General features: G+C 32.0%; 1 protein-coding gene across 2 annotated transcripts in view; it reads right to left on the bottom strand.

The window, feature by feature from the left end:
• Positions 1-15,984, bottom strand: part of LOC105203624 — a 336,761-nt gene that overhangs the window by 5,602 nt on the left and 315,175 nt on the right. For both annotated transcript variants that reach the window (XM_039456623.1, XM_026134163.2), the window contains exons 7-13: positions 15,076-15,336; positions 7,788-7,904; positions 7,534-7,647; positions 7,226-7,369; positions 1,094-1,296; positions 479-630; positions 320-392 (exon numbers count right to left, since the gene is read on the bottom strand). In XM_039456623.1, coding sequence (XP_039312557.1) covers positions 320-392; positions 479-630; positions 1,094-1,296; positions 7,226-7,369; positions 7,534-7,647; positions 7,788-7,904; positions 15,076-15,336 — 1,064 coding nt within the window. The remainder of the gene's footprint in view (positions 1-319; positions 393-478; positions 631-1,093; positions 1,297-7,225; positions 7,370-7,533; positions 7,648-7,787; positions 7,905-15,075; positions 15,337-15,984) is intronic.

The following is a 15,984-nucleotide window of genomic DNA, read 5'->3' on the forward strand; positions in this document are numbered from 1 at the left end:
ATTCGTTCGTTCAACGTAACAATTATGTATAACAATAATAATAATAATAGATGAAATTAATATGTTGTAGAATTGAATATAATATCGTCCCCTTTTCAATTTTGAAATTATACATTATATTAAAGGTAAATTCTTAAGGCACATATTGATATTGTTTAGAGAAATAATAAAATTTTATTGTACAGCGGAAAGTTTGTTTTACTAAAACTGATTATAACGAAATTTCATTGATAAATATTTTTTTTATATATTTTTATAATTATAATATATAAATATTTTCAAAGAAAATTATGTCTCAATAATGTGAAGCAATACTCACTTTAAAGCTTTATAACGTTCCTTCTCCGGATTATTATCGGGCGGCTCGCATTCGAAAGATGCTAATGCAAGTGCTGTAGAAAAAGAAAAGGAAAGTATAGTTCAGAAATTTAACAATTTCGTATTTTTGCATTTCCATAACGAAATGGATATCACTTACTATTTTCCGTGAGTACAGGACTCGCTTGGAGGAAGGCAATGACGCGTGGATTCTTCTCGAACGGACAGGCAACTTGTTTCCACGCGATAAATTCGGTTACCTGTTTCGCTAACTGCCAGAACTTCTCGAAGTTGATGTGACCATTTGGCAGTCTAAAATGCATAATGAAACTTGAGCCTCTCAGGAATTAATTGGCTGAGAGAAAGTTCGCCGTGTTTAAACATTGTATCTAACACGTTCAATCGACACAGTCTTCATCATCCGTAACGATGTCAAAGTTTAATTAATAGATACGTAAAGTACAACACGCAATTTAAAAAATCGGAAGTCTTTTTTTTAATGAAAAATTTAAAATCACTTTGACTTTTTAAAATAATATTATAAAAGACATATCAAGATGAATTCAATGCACTACTCCAGAAATGCCACTTTTATTGATATTTAATATCAATAATATAGCAATTAAATGTTTTCTTTACAATCTCTCTTTTAGACTGTCGTAAGTGTTTCAAACATTGTGTAGAAGATTACAATAAACACTCTCTATATACATGTATATTTTATATTCGAATAGACTGTCAATATGTTATATGTTATGTATGTGATATTACTTACTTGTTACTGCAACCCTCGTTGAGGAAGTATAAGTCCTTGACGAGAAGGCTGAAGAAGGGCACTACAATTCGCTGGCGTTCATCTGTAGCGCCAGCGCTACGCCACATTGCGGCCTTTAACGTGCTACGATAGCTACTGAAATTGCTGCTCGGATCCATTTGATGCTCCAAAATCGAAAACTTGGCAGATTGTACCTTTGACCACTGAAAGCAATAAAAATGTTTCTTTATAATATAGACTGATTTTTATAAAATAAAGCAATTGTAATTAAATGAAAGATTAATGGAGGCCCATATTTAGAAAAAAATAAAACTTATAAAACTCAAAATTGCACTTTTTTTATGTAGTCAACTTTGACATTTTTTAAATGTATTTTATTATTATATGAAAGTTTGATATTTTTTTTTAAATCAAGAAAGATTTTTATTTATAATTGTGTGTGTGTGTGTGTGTGTGTGCGTGTGTGTATAACGATTAATATTTGACAATTTCGGCAAAATACACATTTAAGTCGATATCGGTTTAAATTTATTTAGTTTTTATTATCGATTTAATTTTGTTCTATAGTCTGATCTGATACAAAGTACAAATTTTATTCATTTAAAGGTACTGCAGATAAATAATATTTGCACCTGATTCAAGCCTTGGAATTAAAATATAAGATAATTAATGCTTTTATTTATTCTAGTCTTCGTTATTTCTTAAGACCCTCTTAATAAATTTAATTTCTTTCTTTTCCACTCCTTTTCTTTCAAAATATCATGAAAAATAAATTATATGTCGCATATTTTAGCAAAGAATTTAAAGAGAGAAATTTTTATAAAGAGAAAAATTTTTAATCTTTAGTTACATTCCTTTTTTTAAATTACATGTTTCTGAAATGCATGGTTAAAATTAGTAAATTATCTAGCCTATAAATAATTTTCTACACAAAATCTTATTTTGTCTACTGAGACTTTAACTTTTGATCCTGTTTCACAGATACTTGATCTCCAGAGATTTTCTCCTGCCTGTCGTAGGAGCCATTTTTCTTGGCCCGACTTGATTCGACTCCACCGGAAACGCTCGTCTAGAGCAAAAACAGTAGCAATCAGGGACTCCTGCCAGATCCGGTAAATTGAAACTGGTTGCGCCGGAAAGGATGTCGGAATACTATCGCATGAAAGGAACAGAAACTACTTTCCAGAAAAAGAGCGGCAAAATAATAGGAATAATAGGACACAGGGGAGCAAGTAACAAAGAATTTCTTTCAGAAATAACTTTTTTTCTATATTTAATAAGAATAACCAAAGGTCGCAAAATCTGATTAATTAACGAATCGTAAAGAAGGATTAGCAAGCATAATTTTATTCGAAAGAAGATTTTGAAATTTTCCGTTCTCAGAATCTTATGTGTTATACAATGAGATTTTATATTTTATAATATAACACATTATACACATAGACACAAAATTGCAAGTTCAATGTCTATATTAAGAATAAGTTTATTACAATATTCAAGAGACTTTTTACATTTTACGATTCTCTTAGTTGCTGATTATTATTTAAATAATCGTCTGTAATATTTTTATCTGTTTGTATATTTATATTCACATTAGACTGTATTAATACAAATTTTTACAACTTACAAAAATTTAATTTTAAGTTATCTTTTTACAGTTAAAGAAGATTTGATAATAAAAAAATATTTAGCAAATACGAAAATTTCATCATAATTACGAACGTAAGTCCGGCATAAAATAAAACGAGATAATATGAATACATAAAATGAAAGCTAAATAGTGATTAAACGTTATTATTTCCTTGACAAATACATTTTTTTTCTAAATAATCTTCATAATAGGTAAGTATAGTTTATGTACGATAGTTTGATAGAAAATATATAATTATGGTACAAATTGCGTTATCCTCGATTATCTGTTATGAAAAGATCAATTAATTACTGACGATCTAGCTGCCGCAAAATATATCACAATGGTGATATGTTTTACGCCAGCCTCGTGAAATAAAGCTTCAGTCTCGCGTTCGCACAAAAGTAGAGAGCGTTAAATTTTCATTAACGAAAATTACCGAGCAAACCCCCTGCACTACTGACAACATTACTGTTTGTTGACAGTTTCAACATTTATTTCGCGCACCTTATAAATCAGTTGGTCCGGTCAAATGAACGCTTTAAATAGACGCTCATATTAGTGTGTGCATATGTGTGAAAGAGAAAGAGAGAGAATGAGGGGAAAAGGAAGAAGAAAATGGTTGGTTAAACTTGTAATTGAAAACGAGGAAAAAGCTTTCCATATTTCTCGTGATTCGATTCGTGGTATGATTGTATTGCTAAAAAGAGAGTACGCGTATTTTTTGCTGTAAAGTGTGCAGCAATTGGTAAACTTCTGTTTTGATATCAAATAAAAAGTAAATATAATACAAAGTATATAATAAAAAAACTTGTGTGAGATATTAATATATAACATTAATCATAATTATCCAACACTGAATAAATATGTTAACCTTTGATTTAATTTTCTTCCTAAATTTTTTAATTTAAAAATTTGTTGAAAATAACATTCAACTGTTTATTTATCATTGAAATATTTATCTTTTAATACCATATCTTTTATACCCATATCTGTGCTAAAATTTTAACAATATATAATTATAAATTCTGACTCAAAGAAACGCAAAATTTATTACGCCGCATCACTCGTAGTAAATTTAGAAAAATGATACTTTAATAAAATTATGCGTATTTTGAATCACTTTCTCCTGTTGAAATATGAAAAAGTTTCATACGGATAATTAAAAAAATAAATTTGAATAGTAGTTGCATGATAATAACAATAGTCAAGAGAGCTTTTCCTCGATATTTTCGAACGAAAAATTTCACGAATAATATGTGATCGATCATTTTTTTTATTCATCATGCGAGAGATGTAAAATTCATGTTGTTTCTGGCCTCCTATTTTCTCGCACGACAGATATGTTTGTTCTCACCGCCGGCATCATATTGTTTTGTATCGAACTGAATAATATTATTTCTTCTCTATCTTGATAAGTTATAAAATAACTTTCTGCGCATAAACGAATACAAATTTAACGATATGTCGGTGAAGTGAAAAAAAACGTATAAAATTGCGATTACAATGCGCAAACAGTAATGCAAAAGCAAGAAACAACATTTATTTACGATTGTTTTTCCAATTTCTCTTCGTTTGCAAGTTGTTGTGAAATCTAAAGTCAATCAATCTGTGCTTTAATTAGCTTCTTATTAGCTACGTGGTATAATGTATTAGAGTAATTAATTAAGTTTCATAATAATTATATATTACTTTTACGTAAAATTCTGTAGAAGTCTGATATTCATTTTAGTTTACTGTGATTAACATAAATCGCTTTTAAATCATGATAAATTGTCTTTTAAAATGTAAAGATACTATCTGCAAATGTTAAATATATTATATTATTACTATTATTATTCAAAATTATTTAATTATTTTCTTTTTTAAATTTTTAGATTTTTAATTATTTTTATTTTTTATTAAATCTGTATTGCTATTTAAATTACATGATTTATTTTCTATTTTAGAATTTTGATATACCCGAGGGGGAATTCACAACCCAAAATTTTGTACACCAATGCCGATTTTTGGCATTGCTGTAAAACACTGCCGACATTTTTGTACACTGCCGACAATGCTTATTGTTAGTCAATGCCTACGATGCCGTCAATCCTATATTAAAATTAAGGCAATGCCATGCAATTATGAACACTATCGCGTGCCCATTATTATACGCCAATGCCTGCACAAGAATTCTAAAGCTTTCCCGAAGTATTCTACACAATTATACAAAAAACTTCCAAAAATTTTATTTACGAACTGTATCTATACATTTTAATGTAATTGCACATTATTATGTGCTGTCTTATGCATATAACTTCAAACAATGGAACACTAAAAATAATAATAAAAATAATCAAAATAATGACCTTGATATTGTATTTGTTTGTAATCAAAATAAATTTTAAACATTCTTCTTTAAAAATTCTATACATTTTACTGTAATTGCACATTATTATGTGATGTCTTATGCATAGGTATACCTAACTTCAAACAATAGAATACTAAAAATAACAATGTCTGTTAAGTTAGCACCCCCACCACAAAAAATCGAAACGCCACTTATGCCAAAATTAAGTGCTTTTTATGTGCTAATTATGTACCCTATTTGAAATTTTTGTGCTCGAGCGGTTTAGCAGGAAAATGAGATTAAAGGTGAGGGTGCCAGCTTAACGTTAAGCCAGCACCAACTCATATAAATAATTAATAAAATAAAAAAATAAATACACTAGAATTAAGTGCTTTTTATGTGCTTTCCAACGATATATAAATAAATGTTCGTACTCAATCTCTTCGACCAGAAAATCGTCCCGAAAGTACGAATACACATTAACGGTACAAGAGTAAAGTACCAGAAAGAAAGCAATTCTGAAACTGATTATAGGCTTAAAATATTCTCCTATTTATGTGCTTTCGAAATATGCAAGACCAGATTTTTGTGCTCAACCCCATGATCGAAAAACCGACTCTGAAGTGAGCTCACCACTCCCCAACCACTGACGACAATGCCGTCAATATTATAGGTCACTGCTTACTTTTTTCGGCAGTCCACTGCCGAAATTTTGTACACCAATGCCGGCTGTGAATTTCCCCTCGGATATACCTATCAAAAGATTTCACCTTGTGTCTACATTTATGTGGATACTTTTGAATATATATTTTTTCTTACAATTTTCTGTAATAAAATATTTATTATGAGATGATATTCTTTCACGATCAATTTTTCAATTACTAAACATTTATTTCTTTTTGTGAGGGAATGCACTTTGTCTCGTCATTATTGAGATAAATATTAAATATGTGGAAGCTTTCGGAAGCGCTGTCCGAGAGAGCGTTCCGCCGGGAGCGACGACTGGATTAAAGGAATTCCTGGATAGAGTGCATCCGCGTGGAAATCGAGAATACGTAATAGCGCGAGTCCTCCCCCGTGGACGTGAAACGCTGGTCGGACAATTAGCTAATTCCCAACGAGACGAAAGGAACGGCAATGGCGCGAGGACAACGTTGCCGAGCAACGCCGTTTGATTTGAAACTTTTTAATTAACCCAAATCGCAAGCCACATTTTGGGTCTTTTTTGTGACGTCGCGACCAACCACGATAGGAAAAATTCAATCAAGCTAATTCCATTGCTCTGCCTTCGTTTTCTTTTCGTCGACAGCGACCGCCTAATGTCTCCTTCCAGTCGTAATGTATTAGAAACAATGTCGTGGAACTAATTTTTATATAAATTATACGAAAATTAAGTTAAAGATTTTATTCTTCAAAATAAAATATCAAGGTTTATTTGATGGTTATTTTTTAGTTTAAGTAATTGTGTGTATTACAAAGTCATTTTTGCTTTTCTTCTTCTCGGGAAAATTTTGGCTATTGGGATTTTGTCATACTCAATATTAACTTTCACAGCATAATATTTTCGATTTATAAGAATTATTACAGGTCGCTTATTGCTCCGACGCGGCGACGTGTAATTTCGCAAAGGGGTGTAAACGAGCAGATACATCGGTTGTATCATTTCATCATTATCCTTCCTACCGTTCTCTTCAATATTGCGTTCCAACGCAAAAAAAAAACGCGTTGACGCTGACCGTTCTGCGAATATTCGCACTCTTCAAATCCGCCCTAGCCGGCGTGATCGAAAAAATTCGGAGATATATGCATGCATTGTCCTCAATCTCCGAGCGAATAAAATATATCGATGCCAGTTTTTTAATTTACCGGGCGCAATTTTCGCGAGACTTGTTACGCGAAAATTTTAATAAAATATTAAAGAAACAATTACGTCTGTTCAATATACGCCGGTCCGTGAAAAATATAATGTTGAAAATGAAATGTACATAAAATTGTTTTATAATTGTCTATTATGCGGTTTAATAGAAATATAAAAATAAAAATACAAAAGTTTAATATAAATATAAAAAACATCCCAAATGTATGTTACTATTTCCTCTTCTAATACTCAATACAAGTTATTAGTATAAATGCTATCAATTGAAAAGCAATTTAAGTGTTGTTTCCTTACCGTCTTCTTCAAGCGAGATATCGGGGACATGTTGAGGCCAGCGATAATCGCCATCAAAGAATTAAAGTTGCCAATGTTGAAACATTCTCGAGCAGTCTCGATCCAATATTCGACCACACGAACACGTTGCTTCTTCTTTGCATGCTGGAAAAGCAGGGAGAAACTTTCGGTTTATTGGATGTTCATTTTTCTGAGCAATTCGAAAGATATCTTTTTATCTTGTTCTAAAGAATTTTTTAAAGTAAGCAATAAGAATTATGCATAAAAAAGAATTTCAAAGAATGTCAATGCAAAGCGAAAATATTTACCTTGCAAACTTCCGTCGCAACGAAGTAGCTTAATCTATTAAACCATTGAACATATGATTCCAGATTCCGAGTCTTTTTCATGTCTTTGAAAGACGTTTCTAAATGCGGCGATTCCTGAGAAAAGAATAAAAACAACAAGCATTTAATATAGTTTGCGATATAATTAATTCATGATTATCAAACTGTTGTAAAAGTATTTATAAAATAATTCAAGTGTGAAATAATTGCAATTCTGTTTACAAAATAAAACTCACTTTGGCGAAAGCCTGCACGAATTCCTCGGGCCCGATGTAAGAGAGTCTTTCAAGTTCTACATGAGTCAATTGTTGTGCCAGTACAGTGGCTGACGGACAAAGCTCGGTGATATCCACCTAAACAATGAAATAATAATTTCATATTGATATGTTTGAAATAACATTTCTAGATAAAATCGTGTTGTAGAGAAACTTTCAACTTGCAATTAGAATATTTAAGTTAAAGTTTTACTCGCGCTTTATTAGTTGTTTAAATTTTCGAAATTTATATCTATGTTATCAGTGAAATGAATCGATCTAATCTAAATGTGTGTATAAATTCATATAAAAATGTACAAGTTAATTACAAACAATGCAATTAATGTAATACATTTGTATGAAGAAGTTTATTGTTTTTAAATCTTGCCCTCATCGAAAGAAAATGCAGTAAGTTTACGAAAGAAACAACAGGACAAATTTTCATTACGCGAAGAAAGGAAAGCTCGTCAAAGGCATTTAAAAAATGAGTATTACCGTTCATCGTGTCGCTGTTAACTTGTACACTTTTCCACCTGTTTTTATAAAATTTCGATCTTTGAGAACTTTGATTTCTTTATTTGTACCTTTATTTTATTTGATTCATTGAGAATGCTCTTTATTGCAACATTTTAAAAATTGGCAAGAGAGAAAGGGAGAAAGATTCTGAACGCATATTTTGCATTCTAACTCTTTATTTAATTATAAGTCTATCTATGCGCGGATATGCATCCTTTAATAGCTTTGGATTGCAAGGGATCATAGACGGCGATAAATGTATGTATATATATTTTCCGATTGCGGCTGAGAGGAGACATCGCCGTGAGAGGCGACGAATAAAATCACTAGGCTGCATGATCCGTTTAGGAGGAAATGGCACTTCGAGACGGACTTCCGTTTATTGAATTATATCGCCGATCGTATTATCGAAGTGCCGGGCACAGAAGTGGACAGAGACGAACTGGAAGAAAAAGAAGAAAACTCTTGCTTTGACGAGTATGGCTGTAAAAGGGAAAATTCAAGAATCTTCTCGTGGAATGCTCTCTCCTCTCTGGAGAGTAAAAGATATCGAAAAGATAACTCTTTTCAGATATTTCAAGTAATTAAAATATGATATTTTTCCATGAATAAAATGCCGTTAAATGTTTTGAGTGACAGATAAGAAAACAAATTTTTGTGATCCGCAAAAATTCATCATTGACGTAATTGAATATGCAACAACAAAATTCATCTTATTAATAAAATAAGTAGTAACAAATACGAGAAATAAACGTGCGTAGTTAAAAGAGTTGAATTAAATTCCATCGCAAATTCGATGGAAAAAAGCGTAAAAGTTTTTGTCGAAAAAGTTACGAAATGATCAAAACTCCAACAAGTTTAGTTGTGTTCTTTCTTCTTTCTAAATCAATCACGAAAATCAAAAGATTATTTTGGACGTTAATTCCGTTATTGTGCAAATTAGCTCGTTGTTGAAAGATGTATAACAAGATACTATTGATTGCTATTAATCGTGTTTCAATATTTAAAAATCATTTCTACCTTTCATCAATTATTGAACAGTCTCTTGTTTCGCTTTTACGTCAATTACGATAATGACATTAATAGAAATAGAGCTAGTTAAATAGAGCTAGTTTGCGACAGCTTATTGGGGCAAAGTCGTTGGAAAGATCTAACGTAATCGGTGTGTCAGACTGAGGTAAAGTTGTGAGTTGTTCAGAAATTCGCCAGGGAGCGATTATACCCGCGGCGATGTCCAAAGAAATATAGCTATGAGATATTATGCAAGTGTAGTTTCTCTTCTCTCTGTGTGCGCAAGATTGCACAGCGAACTTCGCGTGATTTCTTGCGCTGAACAATTAGTAGTGATTTTTTTTACCGTTGTCCCATCGCGACAACATTATTTTAGTGAGATAAAAAATTCACATAAACTGGAAATAAATTGCTAATTGGAAAGGATATTAACCTTTTTGCAATTTAAATGATATTTATCACTGTTAATAGAAGCCTTTGCTAATGATAATTAACTCTGGAACGATACACCCGTTTTATCGTGGAAATTGCACAGTGAGATTGCAAATATACAGGGTGTCTATAAAGTCTACCTCCTATATTTCGGAAACAGTTCAAAATAATCATTAATTCGAGGAGCTATTCTGATAATTTTGAACCATTTCCGAAATATAGAGGACAGAGATAAACATTCTGTATGTTAGCTGTTTTTAATTAAATTGACTCAGTTACGATACATTAATATTGACCGCCTCAATGTGGTGGAAAGTTTGAAAATTGTTCACGAGTTATTTTTAGACAGTAATTTTCCTTTGTTACACATAATAAAGTTTTGCTCTTGACATACAGAATTCTAAATAAGATTTGCATAATTAATTTTCATTAATTTGATCAATTTGTTGCTAATAGACCATAGATGACACATGAATACATTATACAATAAGGAAGGAAAAGTACTCAATTATAAAGTTATTTTTCGTTTCTGTTCTTTTCGCTACCAAGAAATTGTTCTGCACGAGAAAAACGCCCAGGGAAAGCAATTTTGAAGTAAAGCAAAGCGCGTAGATAACTTGTAACAAAAAATGAGATACACAAGCCACGTTTTCTCATGCAGTTTCGTTTTAAGAGAACAAAACTCATCTGAATCGGCGGATAAAATAAATTGTAAGTTAAAACGAAATTTCTAACGAAGCCGAAGGGGATGCAATCGTGAGCTCGGGGGTGTTTCTAGCTAGCTTTCGATATAGGATACACTTAGAGAAGTTGCTCGATAGAAAGAAAACAAATATCAAAAACTCATGATTGGTCTCGTAAGTTACTTCTCGTTTTGAGCAAAAAAAAATGGTCTTTCTCCGGTGTGACACGTAACGAACGACGGCTGAGAAAGTACGGTAAACTAATAATTCAGCTCTTTATGCTTGGGATTATTTGTATCGTTATGTTGACGGATAAAATGTAATTATATTTCGAAATCTACAAAAGTCTATGAAATTTTGAACTAACAGTAAGCTTAATGTATCTTCTTGCGTCTCCTAAATTAAAAACAACACATTTACTTGTTAATGATAATAAGTATTGCATTACGTTAAAGTTTATGGAATATATACAAATACTGGAAGAAAGAACATAAAAATTGATTAAAATTTTCAGAAAAAAAAATAAAAAATTGGACTGGGAGAGAGAGAGAGAGAGAGAGAGAGAGAGAGAGAGAGAGAGAAGAAAAACAAGAATATGATATTAAGGCCGATATTGGTCACGAGAGTTGTAATTCGTTTCCACGTGAAGTTACTGTCGCTGTGGCACGTATAGAAACGAGTTGAAAAACGCACCGAAACAAATTTGCGGTTTAATAAGTCGAAGCTTCACAAGAGCTTGACCTGCTCTTTCTCCGCCTCGTCTTTTCTTCTTCTCTTACCAGTATTCTTCTTACCAGTATTTTCTTTTTTACTTACACGAGCTTTCATCTTTTCTTTCCAGCTTGTTTCGGAGCCCGAGATAAGTAATATCCGCGCAAACTACGAATCACATATATTAAAGCAAATACGATTAAATATTGTTTAAAAAAACACGACTTTTGTTCACATACAAAGTTTTCGATGCAAAAACAAAGTAATTTTCACGAATGTGATCTTCGTAAAACAAATCAACTGCTCAGACCGTTTTGATCGCAAGTTTATATTTTTTTTCTATTTTATAAACGAAACGTTGTTAGGAACGAACAAGAATTACATAAAGCGTTCGGTAGACACACAGCAAAAGGTAATGTTATAAAAGATAAAATAAATTATTATTATTGCATATTTATTGCATCTTTTACATAAATTGATGTGTCTGATCATCTTTCGCATATATCGATCAAGGGTTTATAGAAAGCAGAAACTGCATTTTTATATCCGGAAAATTGTGTTTGAAAGAGTTTCATTTTCTTGTGAAAATTTTGCGACGTTTATTATACAATTGAGGAATACCGTCTTAATATTCTTCAAAGTAAATTTGCTAAAAATTCTATTTAGTAGGTTCAATGGAAATTTTCGTTTTAAGTATATGAATAACTTTACCTCTATCCTGCATGTAAGTAACAATTATTTCGTATTCATGGCAGAATTATTGTGTGTACGTAAGTTTAACATAGATTTCCCTTAACCCACCGTTTATATGGCGTTAGCGTCAGTATTCTGGCGGATAATCCGATTGAAAATAGGAAGTAATTTTTGGTCATGTTCATGAATTATTTACCAAATACTATATGATACATAAAAATACAATTTTAATAAAAAATAAATTTTAAAATTTAATATCGACATCTTGTATTTTCCTGTATAAGATATACTTTTTCACTTTTTTAATGTATAGAAATATAATAAAAAAAATTGATTCATAATAATGTTTAAAAATAAAATTTGGTAATTGCTAAAGTTTGCAAATGATAATTTAAAAAGTTTGCACATTTCTATTAATTCAATAACTTTTTTTACCAAAAGAGCTATTTATTTTAGTCAACTTTTAAAAACTAATTTTAATATTTGGAACGTTATACTGTTTTCTGCACAATTTTCAATAATTTTTTCCAAAATTATTACATCTATTATGCTGACACAAGCATTTCAGCACAATCAAATGTAATTAATTTTTATATAAGTGGCATTCAATTGTGCTGAAATTGCAGTGTTGGCTTAACAGACGTAAAGTAATTGGATAGATTCAATTACTGTTTTTATTAGTGCAAGATCATGTTTCTGTTGTTGCAATTTAATTTTAAGTTACATACTGAGAGAAAAGTGCTATGTGTTATTATACACTGAGAAAAAGAATTGTTACCTTGAAAAAAATTTCAATTTAAATTATAAATTTTTTCAATTCAAGTATTTAAGTTATATATATGTTTAAATAAAATATATAAATATTTAAATTCAAATTCAAATACTTTTTATGTATTTGAGTTAAATACATAAATGCTAGTGTGCGGGTACTTGAGATTTCGGGTTCGGGTCGGGTCAAGAATTTCTTTCGGAATTGAGTCGAGACCCGAAAGTTTGTAAAGTTCGGGTACCCAAAAAATTTTTGTTCCGAAACTTGGGTACTCGAAATCAAGTCGGGACCCAAAACCGGATCGAAACTCGAAATCGAAACAAAATCCCAAAATTTTGTAAATTTTGAGTACTTGGATCTAAAATCGGATCAAGTAGCGGTCAGAGATCTAAATACTTTATACACACTGATGTGAGAAAAAATTACTAAATTTACGTAAAGCATTTCGTTTATATTGAATTACTAAATTTGAATACTGCCAATAAAATATTTACTTACAGTACATAAGTATTTACTCAATAAAAAATGATAATTAAATTGGTCACTCCTTGTACTTAATAAATATATATTTACGTTCGGAAAAAATTTTATTGGGACAATATTCAAAAAAATAATTATTAAAATTTAGTAATTTTTTTCTCACATTAGTGTATAAGGTATTTAGATCTATGGCCGTTTCTTGACTCGATTTTAAATCCAAGTACTCAAAATTTACAAAATTTTGGGATTTCGTCTCGATTTCGGGTTCCGACAGGATTTCGGGACCTGACTCGATTTCGGTTTCCGACTCAATTTCGGGTCTCGACTCGATTTCGGATACCCGTAAGTTTCGGGTACTCGAAATTTTTCGGGTACCCGAATTTTACAAATTTTCGGGCCCCGAACCGATCCTGAAAAAGAATCCCGACCCGACTCAAAGCTCGGGTACCCGTAATTTCGAGTACCCGCACACCCCTAATAAATGCTTGAATTGAAGAATCAAACTGAAAAATTGAGTCAATTTACAATTTTTTTTCTTAGTGTAATTGCATAAAATAATTAAAAGCTCCATTTTTATAGTTATTGCTGCTACAGTGTAAGTAATAATAACCTCGTGTTTATAGTTTTACTAACTATAAAAAAATTTTACTATAATTATAAATTATAGCTATTAATTATCATTACTATAAATAACAAGCAAATGTTTAAAAATAATTATATTCGTTACAACTGTGATTTCATCAGGCAATCATAGCTAGAAATATTAAATTGTTTTCTCAGTGTACAAGTATTATTACTGTTTCACAGAAAGTTCGACTTCCATGGCGCGTTTACGCGAAACGGTCCACGCAGCATCCAAAGGTATGTGCAGCCACATAATTTCGTATGTTGCCTGATTAGCCACACATGACACCGTCCGGTATATTTAACTAACTAATGTAGCTGCAAATTACCTATTAGCGGCTGATACAAGCGGCAGATAGGCACGTGATAATCAAATTAACGGAATGGTTAACGTCTCCCGGCCTGGAAACTGCACTAACAGAGTTAGACTAACCGCGCAAAGTGCACGCGTATACGCGCACGTGGACGTCCAAGTTTATGCGTTTCGATCGAGATGCGTGCGTGTGCGATACATAAACGGGAACACCGACACTCGTTTAACATAACAGTCATGATACAGTAATCCATGTGTGGAACGGCCGGAAGTGAGAGAGAATACATAAGAGGCGGGGCGTTACCCGGGGGGAGAGAATATTATCGCTTCATTATGCTGAAAGTCCTCGAAGGGTCGATGCGATTACGGTAAACCGAGTAATCGGGCTTTGCAACGTGGCAAGCCGGTTACGCGACTAAAATCTATTGAAATTGCAAAACAATGCGGCTCCCGGGTAAATGCGAGATTGACCGACCCTACTGTTCTGTATTTTACTATCTTATTATCGCAGAATTATAGGGTTTATAAATTATGAGTGAAGTTATGTCTTGTCATCAACTTCCAGGAACAAATTTTTTATATATAATTTATATATAATTATATACAATTATATATAATAATATATAATATATATAAATATATATTAAATGTGTATAATTATATATATTTTAATACACACGGACATATTTAATACATAATTATATGTAATTACATATAAAAAATTTTTTCCCGGGTCGCAATCGCATTATTGCGATTAATTTCTCTACGAGACGAGAGCTTTCGCTATCATCGAATCGTATTTCTATTATTTAGACTGATGGTGCGTCGCTGAATATTGTGATATTACTCTTCTTTTTCGTCTGAACGAAAAAAAATTCATGAATATTATTCTGTACAAGCTTCGTACGTACAATCTCAGAGAGATTGGCGACGTTGTAGTTTGGAAAATGTCGTGCTAAGCCACTAACTAAGCCGAGGTGGGACAGCGAAATGCAAGCTGACGGCCGCAAATGGGCGCTTGTACCGAAACTCACGAACCTGTGTAAGCTGCTCCGTCGCTGCCTCGGTCGCCAGTCTGGCCAGGCCCTCCTCGTACCTTTCCAGAGCCGTCAGTCGTAGCAGCAAGTTTTGCAGCAGCGCTGAAACTTCCTGCCTGGCCGCGGCGTCGACCGCAGCGACTTTCTGCGTGATGGACCTAACGTGACCCATCACCCTCTCATCCCGGAAGTCGTATGGGAATGTTTCCGTCCATTCCGCTAGTAGCTGTACCAGCCGCGGCACGAAGCGATGCAATCGTTCCTGAAATACGTATGGGATACTTTATCGTTTTCCAATGGACGGAGGTGACTTTTTGTTGACTTTTGCACGGATCAAAATGTATTTCGGAATGTGAATAAAGTGATAAAACTGAAATCAGAGTACTGGCAGGGATTGAAAGTAACGAGAGTTGCGATTAACGTTGTTATCGTTACCTCTTTATGATAACGATTTCATGACAACGTTGCAATTTTTCATAATGATAATGATAAAACCAGGATTGAAATAGACAAATTTTTTGACAAATAATTCATTACATATTATTACTCCCTGAAAAAAGTAGCGTATAACGATATATGTTTAGAAAGTTTGCTCATTATGAATTATTGTTTTCATTGAGTAACGCATAATGAGTTATACACTTGTAAAAAATAACTATTCCAATCCTGGCATTATCATTATAAAAAATATATTTACGATCGAAAAATAGCAGCGATTAGTTTTGAAATAATATTGTATATTTAATGTATTAAAACATATAGAAAAATAATGCGGCAATATTTATTTATGAAAATAATTCAACATTTGCAATTCAATTTTGAAAAGAAAAAAAAGATTTTAATGAGTGCTAATTTGCCGTAAGTCAAAACAATTTATTTTACTCAAATGTAAAATAATAGAGAAAGAGCG

Source organism: Solenopsis invicta, chromosome 1, assembly GCF_016802725.1.
Source record: "Solenopsis invicta isolate M01_SB chromosome 1, UNIL_Sinv_3.0, whole genome shotgun sequence".
NCBI classification, from domain to species: Eukaryota; Metazoa; Arthropoda; class Insecta; order Hymenoptera; family Formicidae; genus Solenopsis; species Solenopsis invicta.